This window comes from Sus scrofa, chromosome 6, assembly GCF_000003025.6.
Source record: "Sus scrofa isolate TJ Tabasco breed Duroc chromosome 6, Sscrofa11.1, whole genome shotgun sequence".
NCBI classification, from domain to species: domain Eukaryota; kingdom Metazoa; phylum Chordata; class Mammalia; order Artiodactyla; family Suidae; genus Sus; species Sus scrofa.
The window spans coordinates 158,753,849-158,772,852 of record NC_010448.4 but is presented as its reverse complement, the minus strand read 5'-3'; the positions used below and the strand labels follow the sequence as shown (position 1 = coordinate 158,772,852).

The window sequence follows — 19,004 nt, the reverse complement described above, 5'->3', positions numbered from 1 at the left end:
TCCATGTCTTGGCTACTGTAAATATGTTGCAATGAACATTGGGGTGCATTTATTTTTGCAAATTATGGTTTTCTCCAGATAGAAGCCCAGGAGTGGGATTGCTGGATTTTATAGTAGTTCTATTTTTAGTTTTTTGAAGAGGCTCCATATTCTCCTCCAGTGGCTGCACCAATTTACATTCCCGCCGGGGCTTCCTTTTCTTTTCTTTTTCTTTTGTTTTGCTTTTTAGGGCTCCACCTGCAGCATATGGAATTTCCCAGGCTAGGGGTTGAATCAGAACTGCAGCTGCCGGCCTACACCACAGCCGCAGCCGCACAGATCTGAGCCGCATCTGTGAGCTATACCAGAGCTCACAGCAACATCAATCCTTAACTCACTGAGCGGGGCCAGGGATCGAACCCACATCCTCATGGATAGTAGTTCATCACCACTGAGCCACCATGGGAACCCCCGACATGAATATATTTTTAGACAATTACTTCCATATCACATATACTGCCTTGTTTCACTACATGATGTTTCCAGGATATTGAGGGAAGGATTTTCTCACCATCAGAGCTGAATGAAGATGAAAGAGGCTGCCTTGGTGGTAGTGAGCGCCTCGTCAGGGGGAGTATGTAAGCACAGCACTGTTTGCATGACATGACAAGGGCTCTAGTGGGTGCTGTTTATGAGCCTGACTCCCCACCTCCCTGGACTGTAAGGCCGTCCAGGGCTAAGACTAGGCTGAGTAATCTGACTTCCCTGTGCCCAGCTCGGAGAAAACTTGGAGGCAGTTTGATGAATTGATGGGCATCGGCCAAAGGACTCAGAGGGAAATGAGAAACAGCTGAGTCTAAAGTCTCTTTGGGCCAAATCTCTTGAGGAAAAGTCATTGTGACAGAAGTGTCCTCGCCTGGGCTCTGCCCTTCCCTGTCTGTAAGAATGGGTGTTGAAATGATTTCCCTTCAAGCCCTTCGGAGATGGCCTGGCTGAAACTCTGGGCCTCATGGACAGAAAGTGCTTGAAGCCTCGGGACTTATGAGTTGGGGCTGTCCCCCAGAGTGAGGCCTGACAGCCACATGGGGGGGGGGTCCACCAGCCAAACTGTGGGCATCCTTGTTATGTGACTTTCTGAGTGCTCCATTGTGTGGAAGGAAGACTCGAGTGGCCTGGCTTTGCGGGACTCCCTGTCATTGGAAGATGAGATGCTCCGAGAGAAAAGTCATGGAAAGATTGACCAGCTCGGAGAGGCCGTGGGTATCCCAGAGCCCCAGCTGGGGGTTAGCAAGCCCGTGAGTCCAGCCTCTGCCACCTTCCTGCTGGCCGAGTGCCCTGGGCAGGCCCCACTTCCCGCTATGTCTCCCGGCCCTGAGCCCGTGACCCTGTGAGCACATCCAGAGCCTTTGCACATGGTCACGATGGGCTGGTGAGCATTCCTTATGCTCCGGTGCTAAACAAGGTACACTGCTGAACAGAAAGCGAAGGCCATCTTGGAGGGAGTGGGACTCGGAGAAAGACGACCAAGCTCCGGGTCCAGCAGACTGGGTCTGCTGCTCTGAGCTGGGATTGCTTCTCTCTAGGTTGTTTGAAAATGAGTGTCAGGTGGTGGACACACAGACAGGGCTCAAAAAACACCTGTTGTCATGAGCGAGGCCTAAAAGTTGGAGAGACTAAAGCAGGCTCTTTCTTGGCCAAAGGGAGGGAGCAGGTAGCACGGATTGTGGCACATGGCTCCACCTCGGAGGGACGGCCTTGCCTGTGGACGGCCCTGCCTGTGGACGGCCCAGGCCCATCCGCTGGCAAGGTCACATTCTATCTGTCTCTGGCACTGGCAGGATTGCTCTCCTCAATCATCAACCTGCTCAGCGAGATGCTATAAGCAGTACCCGTTCTGGGCATATGTCCAGGGGCCATCAAGAGGGCTCCACGGAGGAAAGTCTATTGCATGATTTTTATTTTTTCCTTTATAGTTGGTTTACAGCGTTCTATCAGTTTTCTACCGTACAGCAAAGTGACCCAGTCTCTCTCTCTCTCTGACACACACATAAGACATCCTTTTTCTCACATTAGAAGAAAATCTATTTCAAGAGCACATTAAATGGACAGAGAGAAATTGAGAGGAGAGAGATTTGCAAAGAAAGGGAAGGTAGGTCCTGCTGCGTGTGGGGCCCTGAGACACCTTTACAGCCCCCTACCCTGTTGGAGCGTGTGAGAGTACTTGGGGCCGCTTCAAACTCTGTTTATAACAGAGCGATATACACTGCGTTGCTCAGTTATAGACGGAGGCTGCGTCCTCTCCCCCCACCACTGTGACTTTTCTCCTGCAGTCAGCACCTATGATTTCCTATGTCTGCCTCAGCACAACCATATGCGTAATCAGTGTTTTCCATTTTATAGTTGAGGACACGGAGGCTCAGAGAGAGCAGGTGACTTGTCTATGGCTGCACAGCCAGAATTCGAACGGAGGTCCCTGGCAGAGAGGCTGGGGTGTTCTGGCCAGGGAGGCGTCTGCCCAAGACCGCATGGGGTGATGAGAGTCCTGAAACCAGATCCATCCCCAACTTGCCATGTGTCCCCAGCCAAGTCAGACCAATTCCCGGGCCTCCAATTCCTGGGCCTCCCCTTGTAGCACGACCCAGAGCTCAGAGCATGAGGAGAAAGCGCAGGGTCTTTGTCTAAATGGGCGGTCCTCGGATGGGAAAAAAAAACGGACATTTCCTGAGATCCTACTATGTGATGCTATCACCCCATTTAATCCACCCATGAAGGGAGGGTCATTGTCCCATTTTATGGAGTAGAACCCCAGGCTCAGTGAGGTGACCTGCACAGGGGCCCGGTCTGAGCAGATCTGAGGGCCCCGGAAGCCCGGCTGTCACCCCTTGGGGCCACGCATCTTTTGGAAGCTACAAACTTCCGAGCCTCAGTTTCTCCATCAGGAAAGAGCAGGGGTGCCAGTCCGGCCAGTCCAGGCACCTTGTAAAGCCAGGCTCCATGGAGACAGCCGCACAACACGCAGCGCTTGCTGGGAGGGACCAGGTCCAGGCCCCGGGGAGCCTGTGCTCCTGGCCTCCCGCCCACGCAGGGCGAATGACTTCACCCTGGGGCTGCCCCCTCCTCTCCCTTTGCTTCTTAGCAGGAGGCCCTGCTCCGCCTTCTCTGGGTCTCAGCCCCCACCCCTCCCTGGGGCCCTGACCCAGGTTGCTCACACTCTCGTGGCAGAGGCCAATCGACCCAAAGGAAAGCTGCTGTGAAGGCCAAGTGACAAACCTCCGAGGATGTGTCAGCTTCCCAGTTTGCAAAGCCCGATCTCCTGCTCTGTCAGCCCCTTTGATTCCCCAGGAGCAGGGCAGGGATGGCTGCCCTATGGCTCCCTTCCTGCAGGAAACAGAGGCTCCAAGAGGGTGCAGGGCAGTGGCAGAGGCAGGCTATAGACTGAGGCTGACTCCCAACCTTGAGATCTCAGCTCGGCTCGTACCCCTCATCCCAGGAGTCTGGGGACAGCAAAGTGCTGGAGCTCAGAGATTGGCCAAAAGCAAGGACATGAGTCCGACACCTGGCTTGGCTGTGTGTGATCTGGGCAACTGACTTCATCTCGCTGGCCTTCAGTTTTCTTATCTGTAAAATGGGGATGATAGTAGGACCTTCCCTGCAGGGCTGCCTGGAGATTAAACAGACCACGCATGTAAAGCACTGACCCCTGGCCTCTAGTAAGTGACAGCCATTAATGTAGCCTCAGGACCAGTGCCCCCAGCCCTTCCTGGGCACCGGGGCCTCCCGGTGTAGCTTTTCACCTACAGGAGGCCAGCCATCCTCCGCTGATTCCACTGCTCAGAGGTGGGGCTCTTTGTTGGTGCAGGCGGGTAAACTGAGTCTCTTGGCAGCAGAGGGACTCACGGGTCCTCAGGGCTCTGGTTCCTGCTGCCCCAGCCTTCGGCTGCCCTGAGGGGCTCATTCCTGCTGAGCCGCTGGGCACACAGCGGGCGGGGCTCTGGCATCTATAGGGAAATTTCAGGCACAGCCTTTCCTTGACTGGGACTTAATTTCTCCTCTTGTCAGTCCCTTGCCTTCCCACCTCTGGGAGTAGAGATGGTGGCCCAGTTGGGGCCCGTCTGACCTCTCGGATCCTTGGTTTCCCCATCTGGGAAGTGAGGGCGTTGGTGAGCAGCTGCCCTACCTGTACCCGCGACGCCCCCCTCTAGGCTCCAAAGGCAGACAGGAGTTCGTGTGCTCAGCCTGTGGCTGCTGGGTCAGCACTGCTCTTTCCTGCCCCAAGACCAGGTTCAGTTTCCTGATGCATGGCCATCTGGCTCAGGTACAAGAGGCGGCAGAGAGCAGGGCATCCTGGCCGTCCCTTCCTGCTGTGCTGGGCGTGAGGCCTGAACCTCTGAGAAATAGGCAGTAACCCAAGCCTCGCCCACCTGCTTTCCCTGCAATTGCACAATTAATTGGTGGACTCACTCTGCCCCGGTCCAGCCTCAGGAACAACGAAGCTGGGTGGCCAGCCCTCCTGCTGTCTGTGTGGGTGTGAGACGGTGGCTGCCTTAGAGTCCTGACTGGCCTGAGAAGCCTTTGGAGGCTGTACAGTCCAGCCCTTGACTCAAGGACGGCATTGCTTTGTAGCTTCTTGCACACTCTTGCTTGTATACCCCCAGGGATGGGGAGCTCACTTCAACCCACAGTAGTCCATTTTGCTTTAGAGGGCTTTGCCTTTTAGAAATCTGAGATCCTGGAGTTCTTGTTGGTGGCACAGCAGAAACGAATCTGACTAGGAACCATGAGGTTGCAGTTTCGATCCCTGGCCTCGCTCAGTGGGTTAAGGATCCGGTGTTGCCGTGAGCTGAGGTGTAGGTCGCAGATGCGGCTTGGATCTGGCGTTGCTATTGATGTGGCTGTGGTGTAGGTCGGTGGCTGCAGCTCTGATTCGACCCCTAGCCTGGGAACCTCCATATGCCACTGGTGTGGCCCTAAAAAGACAAAAGACAAAAAGAAAAAAAGAAATCTGAGATCCGCCCCCTCCTCTATGCCCTGGTGTCCCAGTCTGCTTGAGGGTTGTCATCGAGTCGGCTCCCTCTCTCCAGGGCTCCCTACAGAGCTCTGGGGTTGGGGCTGAGGTCTCCTGATTCTCCAGGGCTCCCAGGCATGCCCCCTAGCACCTGCAGCCACTGTCAAATGTGTGGTGAGCAGACCTCTCCCTATCCTGGCCCTAGTTCTGTGCACGCATGTACGTCACTGGCAACTTAACCCAAGCAAGGAAGCATTTATTCAATCTCAGTTGTGGTCCAGGTCCTGTGCTGCGCACTGGGGATACAGGGCCACCAGCAAAGTCTCTGCTGTGGCAAGACAATCATACAGTGAATGTTGGGCCCCAGCCCCTCCCCCAACAGGGCCCAAGCCTGGACGTGCCTCCTGGACCGATCCTAGCTGCCAGGCCAGTGAGAAAATCCCAGCGTGGCCACAGGGGGACTGTGTCAGTTCTTTTTTGGAAAATTTCAAGCATACACAAAAGTACAGAGAATAGTGAGCCCCAGAGAATAGTGGAGTGGATACATCTTCCAGCTTCAGCGTTTCCAATTTGAGGTGAAGCCTGTTTCCAGCCCCTCTTCACCTCCACCCCCCCGTCCCCATCCCTGTCCCAAATGATGTTGAAACCTAACTAGTTCTTCCATGGCCTAAAAATCCCATCCACCAGACCCAAGTCCAAGCCCTGGCCCTGTGGGAACTCAGGCAGCCCCCAGGCTCCTACACCACAGGACGTGTCCTGGGGGGCGGCTGGGCAAAATTGCCCCCTTCCCTGTTGGCCTCTTGATGGCTCTTCTGCAGGGCCCTGCTGCCCCACAGCTCCAGACTCCTGGAATAAACCAAAGAAGAGCTTTGGCTCCGCAGCCCCGGGGCTGATGAGGCCTGGCAATTCCTGCCCTGTTCACTTTCCATTTGCGTTTACCCCTGAGACACGATCACTTAAGAACCTATAAATTCCTGGCAGGGCTGACAGCCCAGGCGAGTACATAAATCGGCACTTGTAAAAGTGTAATGGTCGCCTCTGGATGGCAGGGAGGGGCGTGTGCCAACCCCCCAGGCCGCCCCCCAGGGCCCGCACTGCGATTCCAGCTCTGTCTGTCCTGTCTCTTGGCAGCCTTGGGCAAGCCAGCTCTCTGAGCCTCAGTACCCTCCTCTGTAAAATGGGGCCACCGTACTTACCTCGCCGAGTGTCGCGGCAATGTCACGCCAGCTCTGTGGGAGCCGTGAAGCACTGGCGCAGCAGCTTTTCCGGTGGGCCGGCAGGAAGTGTCAACAGACCTCCTCTGTAGCTTCGGACACGTCACTTCCGCCTGGGCCTCTCTCCTCGTTTTGAAAAGGAGGGGTTGGTCGGGCCATCGAATTAGCAAGTGTCTGTTGTGATCCCACCGTGCGCGAGCTTCGGCACAGATGGGCCCTATCTCCTTGCTCCCGGCTCTGATCCATCCACGTATATGACAAACAGGTGCTGAGCACCTCACGGTGTCTGGTGCCGTCTTAGGAGCTGGGCAGTCAGCAGGGAGGAAGACAGGTCAGAACCTGCCCTTGGGGGGAGGCGGGGTGAACGTTCTAGTGGGAGCTTCTCCGGTCTGCTCCCTCTGTGGGTGCAGGTTTGGGGGGTAGCATTGAGGGGGTCAATCTGGAGCGTTCCCCTTGACGGCTCCCTTGCCTGGAGCCCCATTCTCCATGACCTTGAGGCTGGACTCGGGGCTGTAGATGGAGGCTGGGAGGCATCGCAGAAATGGAGTCTCTCTGGGGCTTTAGATTCCCCATCTGTGAAGTGAGAGGGAGACCTGGGGGTCTCACGGGCCCTCTCAGCCCTGATGGCTGGGCCCTGGGGGACCACAAGGGCCATCAGAAACAGAGGGTGGGGAGGCGGGGAGTCCTTGGAGGGCAGACCAGGTGTGTGGGCAGCATCAGGGGACCCTGGGCCTGGCCATGAAGCTAAAGGGCAGGTCCCAATATGCAATCACCAGAGACCCTTGCAGGGGGAATTCAGGTTGGGGGTCGTGTCAGTGTCATGGGCTCCATGGAGCTCTCTGGTGGCCTAGCAGTTAAGGCTCCCACATTCTCACTGCTGTGGTTTGGGGTTGCAGCTGTGGCGCATGTTCAGTCCCTGGTCCAGGAACTTTTGAACGCTGCAGGCACGGCCAAAAAATAGGGCAGAGATAGGGCAGGCAGGGCAGCAGGAACACAGCGCGGCCAAGGACAGCTCAGAGAGCCTGAGTGCCTGGGACCCACTGACAGCCAGAGGCAGCAACTGAAGGACGCAGGCCTGGTCACCACCACTGCAGGGTGCTGCTTCCTGCCCACTGAGTCTGGCCGTCCCCAGCCTTGGTCCCCCCTGGAGGGGCTCCCCAGGGAAGAAGTAGCACCCCTTGCTCATCCCCAGGCCCCCTGTGAGTCAGACCTCCTCCAGCTGGGGGCAGCAATGCTGTCCCCTGTGACAGTGTGGACCCCTGTGGCAGGGTTCCTGGCACAGGCTCAGTGCTCGGGAGGGGCCGAGATTCTAGGCGTTTTGTAAATAAGAGATGAAGACAGCACTGGCGGGGAAGGGGCTCAGGCCTGGTCTCCCAGCGGGCCCTGCCCCGGGACCCTGCTGGCTGCTGGGCTCGCCAAGACCTGGAGGGACCCTGCAAGCTTGGGGCATCAGGCAGAGGGTCCCTCGAGGGGGGCTAAGAGGAGGAGCGGAGGCTCCAGGGAACCCCAGCAGGGAAGGGCGCAATCACGTTCACGGCTTGCGGACGCTGGGGAGAGCCACGACCTACTGAGCCCTAATGTGCGAGGGATCTGGGCACCCGCCTGGTCTCCAGCTCACTCGTCTGTCTTCTCTTTCTCTGTCCTTTGTTTCTCTTGCCTTTGTCCCCTCTCCATCTCTCTGAAATTAAATGGGATCCAACTGCCAGCTCCCTGTGTGTTCTCCTGCTCACGACTCAGCCCTTTTCATTATTAATAGAAGTATGTCCTCATTGTACAGCTTAATTCTGCTTATCTGGAGTGGATTAAGTGCTCACAATGACATGCAGTATTGATTCCTGAGCATCTCGGTTAACGGAATGTTGCCACCACCTAATTAGTTCCATAAAGCCGGTGGGGGATGGGACGAGAGGGGTGAGGGGGGTCTGGGTGGGAGTCAGGAGCCCTGAGTCCCATCCCACATGTGATGTGCCGAGGGACACACACCGCCGGGGGCTCGGACAGCCTGCTCTGGGCGGCCGGAGCTGGGAGAGGAGGTGGGATCCAGGTCACCCCGAGTCTTCAGGGGGTCGGAGGTGCACTAGGTGAGAGCCCAAGAGCTCCAGCCTCGGACCCCAGCTGCACCCCCTGGGAGCCTGTGCTGTGAGGGCAAGGGTCTTGCCTTCACCATCCCTCAGTCTCTGCATCTGTGAAATGGGCAGAACTGTCAGTCTGGCTCTGGCAGGACACAGACGACTCTCAGCACAAGGCGGAAGCGAGGTCTCAGGCAAAGGGGGACAGTGCCGTGTCCTGACGGTCCCAAGGGGAGCAATTCCAGCGCCAGCCCCTCCCTGAAGGGGAGGCTGGGGGCTGCATAGAAGGCCCTGGACCTTCAGTGGTAGGATCCTCCATCGTCCTCTCCCTGCCATTCTGGGCTCCTCACTGGCTGGAGCCAGACAGTCCCCACAGGTCGGCCGTGGACACGCAGGTGGAGTGTGCACCCGGGGTAGACGGGCACGGGGAGGGCCCGGGGCAGCACACCGAGGCTGGTGCAGACTGCGCTCACAGGGTTAGGTGCCACCTCGGCCTCCGTAGCTTATGGGGGGTGACCAGGGACATGTCACAGGTTCTGCCCCACTGGGCTGGGTGGCCCCTCTGAATCCTAGTCCCTTCTCTGTAAAGAAGAGGTTGGCTGGATCTTTCCATCTTGCTTTGCCGAGCTAACCCCCCATGCAGTACAGAGGCATCCCTTTGACCTGGGTTTGAATCCTGGCTGCTCCTCCCACCTAAATGGGGGCAGAAAGACCCTCCCTGGGGCTGTTTTCCGGGGTGGGGGTGGGTGGGAGGAGAGCCCGCACACAGTAGGGGTGCACTCAGTGTGACCTCTCTTGCTTGGTTTCATGTCAGCAGCGATGAGGCAGGAATTTTCCTTGAAAAAAACTTTTTTTTTTAATCAGGTGACCTTCATGGGGACATGGTGGGACACAGGCCGCTGTTCAGGGCACCTGCACAGGCCTGGGCAGTGGGGAGGGTGGCAGCCTCAGGGCAGTCTTGGTGCCCCCTGCCCCCACATCACTTCCGGTGGGTGGGGCTCTGCACAAAGGATGCTCCCCACCCGCCTCAGGTGCCCTGCCTCTGCCCCTGGCCTTCAGGAGTTTGGTCTCTGCCCCTGGAAGGCCCACCTGCCCCCGCCCCCGCATTTACCCCAAGCCAGCGCCAGAACTGAAGCGTTTTCCCACCAGCTCAGCAGTCAGCGCAGAGAGCAAAGGTCTGGGTACTTCTGAGATTCCAATTTCAGTCCCAGCCTTGGTCTGCTCGCCTGCCAGTGGGGTGAGCCTGCCTTTCGGTGAGGTCCCGGCACCAAAGCTGGTGTCCGTAAGGCCCAGAGCCCATGGTGGGGATCACGGGATGCTGGCCTGTCCCCGCCAAGGGAACCCGGGGCGCCCTCCACCGCCCTCCTGGTCTCGGCCTCCGGGCTGAATCACAGAGCAGAACCAGGCCCCCAAGTCTCATTTCCAGTTTTTAATGCTTTTCTTGTAAAACCCAACATATAAAACTGGCAGGGGACTGGAACACAAGTTCTGTACATTTTATATACACGAGGTCTGTGATTTCAAAACCATTGGAGAGAGAAAGGAAGACCCAGTCAAGGGACGTCACAGGTCACGGATCCTGACGGGCACCTCCGAGCGCCCGGCTCGGGCTCAGAGGACCATCCCGGCAGGAGCTGGCAGCCGCCGCAGACCCGGCACCCTGCATTCCGGGCACAGTGGCCTGCTGCTCGGGCTGGGTGCCTGGAGGGTGGGAAGAGACGGCAGGTGGGTGGGTGGCGTCTGCGGTGGAGGCGGGCAGCAGCCTTCAGGTGTCTGCGTAGATGGAGGGGATGTGACTCAGGCAGTGGTCGAAGGCCCCATTGGGGAAGAAGCCGCAGTCCTCGGGGCCGCTGGACGCAACATCTTCAGATGGCTGTGGTGGCAGCGCCGTGGGGCACGGGGCCTCGGCCAGGGCCTCGTAGCCTGCGGGGGTGGGGGACACAGGCCCAGGCTGGAGACCTTGGGGGCTCCGTTTTCTCCTCCCAGCTCCCCCCCACCTGCCCCGGGGCCCTCCTCCCTGCATCTCCTCAGCAGAGCCTGCTCTGTGCCCTCGGCTCTTCCAGATAAGGGAGCTTGGGTCGGGAGGAGGGCTCTGTGGGCCTTGCCCCCGACCCCAGGGGCCCAGGGCAGCGGGGGAGCTGGGCAAGGGCTGGTGTGGGGAGGCATGTGGGGGAGGGGGTGTCAGGGTGGGGGCATCACAGCTCTTGTCCTCAGGGGTTGGTCCTCTCCTGCCAGAAGGACCCCAGCCCACCCCCACCTTTTAGGTCTCTCGGCTCCAGCAGACACAAGAAACCCACACAAGGAGGCCGGTGGTCATGGAAGCTCCATAACAATCCTACGAGGTGGGACTCATTATCCCATTTTACAGGAGTTCCCATCGGGACTCAGGGGTGACAAATCTGGCTAGTAGCCATGAGGATGCAGGTTCAATCCCTGGCCTCGCTCAGTGGGTTAAGGATCTTGCGTTGCTGTGAGCTCTGGCGTAGGCCAGCAGCCATAGCTCTGATTCAAATCCTAGTCTAGGAACTTCCATATGCCACACATGGCGCCCTAAAAAGCAAGAAAAAAAAATCCCATTTTACAGCTGAGAAGACAAGCTCAGAGAGGGCAAGCCCCTTGGCCCAGGTCATAGTAAATGGGGAGCGGGGCTTTGAACCCAGGTCCATCTGGCTCCAAGACGCTTGGCATTTTCACCGGACACACTGGGGGGTGGCGGGGGAGGCGCTGTAACCTAGAGGGGCCTGGAGAGGTGGTCCTGTCCCTGACATAAAGGTCCTGTCCCTGAGCAGCTGTCATGAACGTGCAGTGCTGGGGACAGGAGAGGTCTCAGTCTTCTTGTCTGTGCAATGGGATCAGACCAAATGATTCCTGAGGCCCCACAGTCCCAGCTTCTCGGTCTGGACTCAATCCCACGAGTCCATTCTCAGCTTGGCAGAGGTGTGGGCAAGGGCGCTGGATGCTGGGCTGCCACCCAGACCGCAGAGGAGAGAGGAGGCCAAGAGCAGCCCCTACCCAGGTGTGGGGCATAGACGCTGCCTCCCGCCCCGCTCAGAGCTATTTATTTCAGGCCTTCCTGAAATCCCGCCTAGGGCTGGATGAGGCCTGGTGGAGCACGGGGTCGTGAAAGCCAGTGGTGCCGGCCTAAGCACGCACCGATCCGTGGGCAAGTAAACACGGAATACGCTTGCCTGAGCCTGCACACGTGCGATCAGGTCCACACCCGCCACTGGTGCATGTGTGTGACACATGTCGCCTCACAGAGGTATGTACACCGCACCTGAACACAGGCTCACATCTGCACACAAGCACACTTACCTGAAACGGCTCAAATACGCTAGCACACAACCAGGAACATGCATGTGCATGCACACAATGGAGGGTCCTGGGAGGAGGACACGTGTGCACAGGCAGGGCATGAACATCAGCATAAACACGATGTGAGCACACGTGCCGGCAGGCTCCTTACACACTCACGGCGGCTCACACTGCCTGGAATCCACCGTGCTGGTGCAGATGGGGAGTGTGTGTGTCAGCAGGTGTGTGCGTGCTCAGCTTTGGCCTTGGTGCTGGCCCCGGCCCTGTCCCTCCCCAGCTGCACACCCCAGAGCTGCCCAGCCTCTGGGGCCGGGTCTCAGGCTCCCACCATCCTGCTCAGGAGGCCGTGCAGCTTCCAGCTAGACCTGGGCCCGGAGGCTGGGGTGGGGTGGGCTCAGCCCGGGGCGTGCCGGTACCACCCGTCTGATGCCCCCGCTCTGACCAGGCCTGGCCTCGTGGTCTGAGTCCGATTCCACTTGGGCCGTGCACAGCCCTCGCCTCTCACTGGACTTCTCCGCCCCAGCTGGGAAGACCCAGGGTCCTGAAGGGGACATAGATGCTGCATTGAGGGACAAACGCAACCTCCAGGCTCTGTTTCTTCCTATCAGTGTGGACTCTGCGGGTCGCAGTGCACTCATCTGTTAAATGGGGATCAGTATTTGCCTCATTCCCTGCTGTATCCCCAGGGCCTACCTGTGCTTGGCTCAGTATGTCTCTCTCTCTCTCTCTACCTATCTCTATCTATCTGTGTGTCTGTCTATATCTATCTATCTATCTATCTATCTATCTATCTATCTATCTATCTATCTATCTATCTATCTATCTTTTAAGCCCATACCTGTGGCATATGGAGGTTCCCAGGTAGGGGTGCCACCCTACACCACAGCCATAGCAACGCCAGATTCGAGGCTTATCTGCGACCTACACCACAGCTTGTGGCAACGCCAGATCCTTAACCCACTGAGCAAGGCCGGGAATCGAACCCGTCCGCATCCACATGGACAGTGCGTCAGGTTCTTAACCCGCTAAGCCACAATGGGAACTCCATTAATAAATATTTAAAGTGAAGTATCAACTAGCCTGGGAGCCCCCGGTCTGATGCTTCTCTGTGTGACAGTGTGGAAGGGACACTGAGGCTGGGGTCAGGAGGGTGCAAATCCAGCCCGCAGGGTCCTGGGACCTCCCTGAGCCCTTAGCTCCTGCTCTGTAAAGTGGGGATGGTCTATCTCACAGGGCCCCCAGGCTGTGGGACAGTGTGCACCAAGCCCCCAGCACAGCAGTGGGCCTTGGTGGGCGCTTGAGGAGAAGTGGCATGCAGGTGGGGCTTACCTGTGGCAGCTAAAGGTGCACTGAGGCTGTGGTAGCCATTGGGCCGCAGAGGGTTGAAACCATGGGCCTCCCCGGCCAGTCCGTCCCCACTGGCTGCGGGCTCAGCTGACCGGTAGCAGTCCCCGTAGGGGAAGCAATTCTGGATGGAGTGGAAACTTCCTTGGTAGCCTGCAGGGGGAGGTGGCGGGTGCTGCATTCACAGAGGGAAATGCCCAGAGAGGGGGGACCATTCCTGCCACTCTGCTCAGTCCCCACCCTGTCCCCAGCCACGGGGGGTGTGGATGAGAGGCGAGAGCCCAGGGTGGAGAAGGCAGCAGGGTCCTGGGCCCTCTCCTAGCTGCACCCACTAGAGGGTGGGGCCAGGGGGCTCTCACGTGACAGCGCCTGGCAATAGTGCTTAGAGAGAAGGGACTGCTGGCCTTCTACCCGCTTCTGCTCCCAGACCCCCCATCATTCACTGTCCTCCAAGCAGGGGCCACTCCCACCCCTGGGCACTGCCGATGCTCTTCCCTCCTGAGCCTTGTCGATGGAACAAACTCTTCCTCAAAACCCCTCAGGACACATTTCCTCCATGAAGTCCCCCCACTGGGCAGGTCAGGCGGGGGGTGGGGTGGGGGGAGTCTCCCGGTTTTGTCCAGCGTGGCCCTCAGTGCCCGCCACCATCCCAGGTACCCTCCTGCCACCCCCAGGTCAATGCCTCCTTCCTCTCGGGCAGCCAAGCGGGGGTCGGCGGGTATAGAGCGAGAGAGCCCCCCGGCCACGGCTTACCTTGCGGGCTGGGCAGAGGCTGGGGTGGAGGGTTCTGGAAGGGAGGATAGGGTGGCTTGCTGGGGAGCGTGGGGAAGGGCTGGCCCCCTGGAGAATGGCTCTGGGAAGACGGTGGCAGCGGCAGTGGCCCGAGCCCCTTCACTGGGCTGACCATGGGCGAGAGGAGACTGGGTCCCAGCCTGGAGAGAACAGAGACAGCCATCAGCAGGACAGGCTCTGCAGGCTGTGGGGGCCAGAGGCACGCCTGCCGCTGCTTGCTCCCTTCTAAGAACTCCCTAGGTGACCTGCTCTAAGGCACAACAGTGCAGTTAGAAGAGGAAGCTTTTTGGAGTTCCTGTTGTGGCTCAGTGCTAATGAGCCCGACTAGGATCCATGAGGATGCAGGTTCGATCCCTGGCCTTGCTCAGTGGATTAACAATTGGGCGTTGCCCTGAGCTGTGGTGTAGGTCGCAGACACGGCTCAGAGGCTGTGGCTGTGGCGTAGGCTGGCAGCTGTCGCTCTGATTTGACCCCTGGCCTAGGAATTTCCACATGCTGCAGGTGCAGCCCTAAAAAGTTAAAAAAAAAACAAAAAACAAAAAACAAAAAAAACGAAGTTTTTATTTCTGGTTATGTTCAAACTGGAGTTAAATTTTAAAACCCTCTAAGCTTTAGAATCCAAAGGAACCAGTAGAGAGAAACTTCTATCTGGTGTTTAGAATCGAGAGTCAGCAAGGACCACTGGTTATAAGTACGACTCTTGGAATCAATAGAACTGTGTTTCAATCCCATCGGCTCTCACTGGTCACGTGACTTTGGGCACCATGCTTCATGTCCCTGAGCCCTGGTTTCCTCGCAGGGTTGCTGTGTTCTCCACTAGGCAACTCCATTTCAGCTCTTACTGCCCAGGGCTACATACCAGCCACCCTGCTGGACCACACCCCTAACTCTGTGCATGCCACTCTAGCCACCTGCAGGGTGAGCCCAGGAACTGCCCCACTGAAAGCAGGGCAGCTCCTTAGCAGGAGAACATCCCGTGGCGTCACCAGTCACCTCTCACTCATTGAGCTTCTGCCTCGCCCCGGGCCCGTAAGAAACATTCACAGATCAGACAACCAAGGTTCAGAGAGGTTGCCCCAGATAGTCCCAGCCACACAGCACTGACTTAACGGGTTATAGTGAGGGTACAATTAAATAAAGCAACGGAGACCAAGCACCCAGCATGATGTGAGATGTATTAACTACTCTGTGAATCATCATCACATCGTCTCTTTATCAAAGAGATAAAGAAAGGAAAAGGTCCAGATTGGCTTTTAATCCCCGGCTTGGTGTCCTTTGGGAGACCTTTTGTTTCCATCTCTGGCCATCTCTCCTCTACTTGCATACAACCTGTGATGGGAGACTCACCACCTCCCTGCATACAGACCCTGAAGGGGAGTGCAGGCCTCAGCCTGTGCTCTTAGGAAGCTCATGTACTGAAACAAGACTGCAGCAGCCGAGCTGTGCAGCCACCCTGAGCCCAGCTCAGCCCCAGCTGGCCCAACATCCAGGCTGCAGGTCACTCACTATATGCCACATTCCTTTCTCGGGCCACCTTCCTAAGCGTCTGAGGTCTGCCCACAGGAACCAAAATGACCCTGGGATCAGGGGGCTTGGGGGTTTGCGGACCAGGCTGAAGGCTCACATTTATGAAGCACTTATGTGCATTGCAAAAAGCACGAGAGCTCAAGGGCTCAGAGTATTTATTTTCTTGTTTGCCTTAGTGGATAAGTTGTTTTTTGTTTTGTTTTATGGTTTTTTGTTTTGGCCACCCCTGTGGCATGTGGAAATTCCCGGACCAGGGATCAAATCCAAGCCGCAGCAGTGGCAACAGTGGCTCCTTAGCTGCTGGGCCACCAGGGAACTCCTACATTAAGGATATGTTGGCCCAGCCACATTAAAATACCCTCCTCACTCAGTGTCACAGCCCCAGGTGGCCTTTTGAGGCTAGGCATGGAATCCTTGCCCACCCTCCAAGACCCACAGATCAGCACCTCTCTCTGAAGGCAGCGAGACGGTCTCAAACTGGGGCAAGGAGATTTGGGGAGAGGTTGGGGGGCTTCGTGCCTGTGCTTCCTCAGGGACCCCGCCTGCTCTAACTTGGGCATCCTGCAGTCACTGCCCCTGTGAGGACAGTGCGCTGCCATCCTTGCTATGTCTGGGACCCCTGCCACTCGAATGTGTGGAAGACAGCAGAAGAGGGCCTCCACGCCGGGTCCAGGGTCCCTAGCCCGGCATCTAAGACGCTAGAGGGACACATCAGCCTCCTTTAATTAATGAACTGAATTCTTATCATGAATTCATTATTATTATCATCATCAATATTTTTCGGCCTGTCGTACAGGCCATCAAGGGGGTCTACCATTGCGCTGTATAAACTGTGGAGGGCTGTGCACAAACCATGTGTCCTAACCAGCTCTCCTGGCTGAGGCTGGGCCCGGGCATGGCCAGGAGAGAGGGTCCTCCTCCTTCCAGCCTGCTGCTTGGTACCCTCCTGTCTTGGGCCGACCCCATCCTGGCACCCACCCCCGGCTCTTCGCTGACTTCCTGTCCGTCCCCTCCCCTGGCCTTCTCAGTCCCTCCATGCTCAGCACTGGGGCTGGCACTCCGCAAACAGCTGATCCACACGAACGCATGGATTTCTGAGTCACTCAGCTACAAAACCGAGAGATTAACAGCACTGCAGAGTTAAGGAGAACCAGATCTGAGGGGGAAAGAACCATGCCTTTTCAAAGTTTGTTTTCCCTGTCTCCAACCTGCCATAAATTCACATTTGCCACCTTCACAGCCAGTGAAATTAAACAGAACACACTCTCTCCACGGCAGACGTGAGGGCTGAGGTTACGTTGCTCTACCTGAACTCTTTAAAAGGAAAAAAGATCATCTGGAGTTCCTCTTCTGAGTCATGCAAATGATCCCTAAATCAAATATTTTTGCTTCAATTGGAACCTATAAAAATTAATATAAAACCTTACTGGCCTGGCAGACTAGGCTTCATACCTCGTGCAGGGCCCGGGAGAAAAAAAGCCACCCTATTGGACGTCTTCTCTGAGCCAGGGTAAATAAATTTGGTCATGAAGTCAGGCCCTCTTAGCATATTTTTGAGTGAATCAGATAATTCTGTCAAGCTATTTAACGTCCCAGCAAACCACCGGGGAGCCACGAGTGGCCTTCCCTGTTGACTCTGGCAGGAGGGGAGGCTGAAGGCCTGCCCCCCCCATCCTCGCCTCTTCTCAGGGGCTGAAAAAAGAAACCCATTCAAGCTGGGCCTGGGCCTGGGGTCAGGCGTGAGGGCCCTTCTCTCGGGCAGCCTGGGGAAGCCTGGGCGCCCGGCTGGTGGGATGGCCCTGGCTGTGGCTCCTGCAGGCGCGGGTGGCCGGGCAGGCCGGGGGTCCCGTCTCAGTCTTGTCATCACTCTGCCTCTCACTGCAGGAATTCGTGACGGGCACTTATGCAGGCGGCAGGCAGGTGATGAATGAGGCGGAGCAGAGTGCACAGGCCCGAGTGGGAAAAGGCCTCTGTAGTTTATTTGCCTTTGGTTGGTGATGTTTTGAGGCTGGCTGGTGGGTGAGCAGGTAGCCTGAGCCGGTGGGTGGGTGAGGGACCGGGGGCTAGGGTCCATGGAACCTGTACCAGGTGACACATACAATATCAGGCATGTGTAACTGATCCTCGCCACCTGCCTAGAGGAGGGTATCTTAATGCCCATTTTACATTAAAAAAACTTTTAGCACCGCGCCTGCGGCATATGGAAGTTCCCAAGCTAGGGGTCAAATCGGAGCTACAGCTGCAGGCCTACATCACAGCCACAGCTACATCAGATCCTCAGATCCGAACTGTGTCTGCAACCTACACCACAGCTCATGGCAATGCCGGATCCTTTACCCACTGAGCGAGGTGAGGGATCGAACCTGCATCCTCATGGGTACTAGTCAAGTTCATTACTGCTGAGCCACCATGGGAACTCCTCAATGCCCATTTTACAGAGGAGGCAAGCAACTGAGGCTTGAGGAGGGCTTGGTGTTCTGGGTCCCCCTGTGCACTCCACCAGGCGGCCTCTTTGTGGCTCTTCTCCCACCCACGGCCAGTCTTCCCCTGCCCACGAACACCCAGGGCACACCCTGCACACCCAGGGGCTGGTCCCTGACGGGTCCTCCTTTCCCCGCCTAGCCACTTTCCCCTGCGCCCGCTCATCCCACACCTCTCCTGCCTCCCAGGTGTCCCTCCTTCCTCCACAGGGGCCACTGGCTCAGGCTGCCATCCTCCCACCTTCTGTGCTACAGTCCAGCCCCACGCTTCTCACTCCAAACCTCACTTGCTCAGAGCTTGACATCCTCACACAGTCCTGCCACAGGTCCTGTGATCTGGTGCCGGTGACCTCTCTCCCGAGGTTGTCACTTCACATGAAGGTTTGGGAGTCCCCCAAAGACACCAAGCTCTCACCACGCCTGCCCACGCTCCTGCTGCTCCTTCCTCCCAACCTCTCCACTCAGCCAACTCCTGCTTACTCTTGGAGGCCTGGCTTAACACCACCTCCAGGAAGTCTTCCCTGACATCCTCCCCCACTGCACGGGCTTCTTCTCTGGGCTCCCACAGCCCCTTCAGCCTCCTTCCCTGAAGGCGTGTGCTCTGTGTGGTCAATACCTATAGGTCTGTCACAGTGAACTTCACCAGGGCCAAGGTTATCAGTGGCCCCAGCACTGGGCCCAGGGCTCTGCCCACATCAGGGGCTCAATAACTGGACACTGAGTGGATAGAAGAGTCAGTAGCAGGCGGAGCCCAGTGAGGGGCCCTAGACAACAAATTTGGTGATGAACTCAGGCCGGTGACCCCAGGCACAGGTAGGCCAAGGCCAAGGCAATGGCCTCGAGAAGCAAAAGCAGAGGAGAAGGAAGGTGCTGGGGCCAGGGCTTGGGGGACAAGTCAATCGAGTCCTGCTGGCCACAAGCAAAAGTGGCAGAGAGGGCAGGCCGGCAGCTGGGAGGCCTCCCTGTGCCCATTTGCAAGGAAAACAGATTTCCCAAGCACTAGGGGCCAGCAATGAGCCCATTCACCATTTCCAGCCAATTCAATGGCCACAGTGGGAACCACACGGAATACAGGAAGAGGCCCCCTCCGTGCCATGAGCCCGCGGTCAGGGCTCCAGGATAGCCCCTGCAGGCCCAGCAATCGTCACAGCTGCGGTGGCTGGGGGCAGAGGTGAGGTCCAGGCAGGCATCTCTAGAGTGGGCAGTGGGCAAGCTGCTCATCACACATGGTGCAAACCAAAGAGGAGTCAGGGTCAGGCTCCCAAGGAGGCCCGGGGGT

At 57.4% G+C, this 19,004-nt stretch overlaps 1 protein-coding gene across 1 annotated transcript in view; it reads right to left on the bottom strand.

Moving 5' to 3' along the window:
• GLIS1 (GLIS family zinc finger 1) overlaps positions 9,682-19,004 on the bottom strand; it is a 90,435-nt gene continuing 81,112 nt past the window's right edge. Inside the window, exons 7-9 of the mRNA XM_021096612.1 lie at positions 13,680-13,858; positions 12,912-13,079; positions 9,682-10,190 (exon numbers count right to left, since the gene is read on the bottom strand). Of these exons, the coding sequence (XP_020952271.1) occupies positions 10,033-10,190; positions 12,912-13,079; positions 13,680-13,858 (505 nt within the window). The 3' untranslated portion in view covers positions 9,682-10,032. The remainder of the gene's footprint in view (positions 10,191-12,911; positions 13,080-13,679; positions 13,859-19,004) is intronic.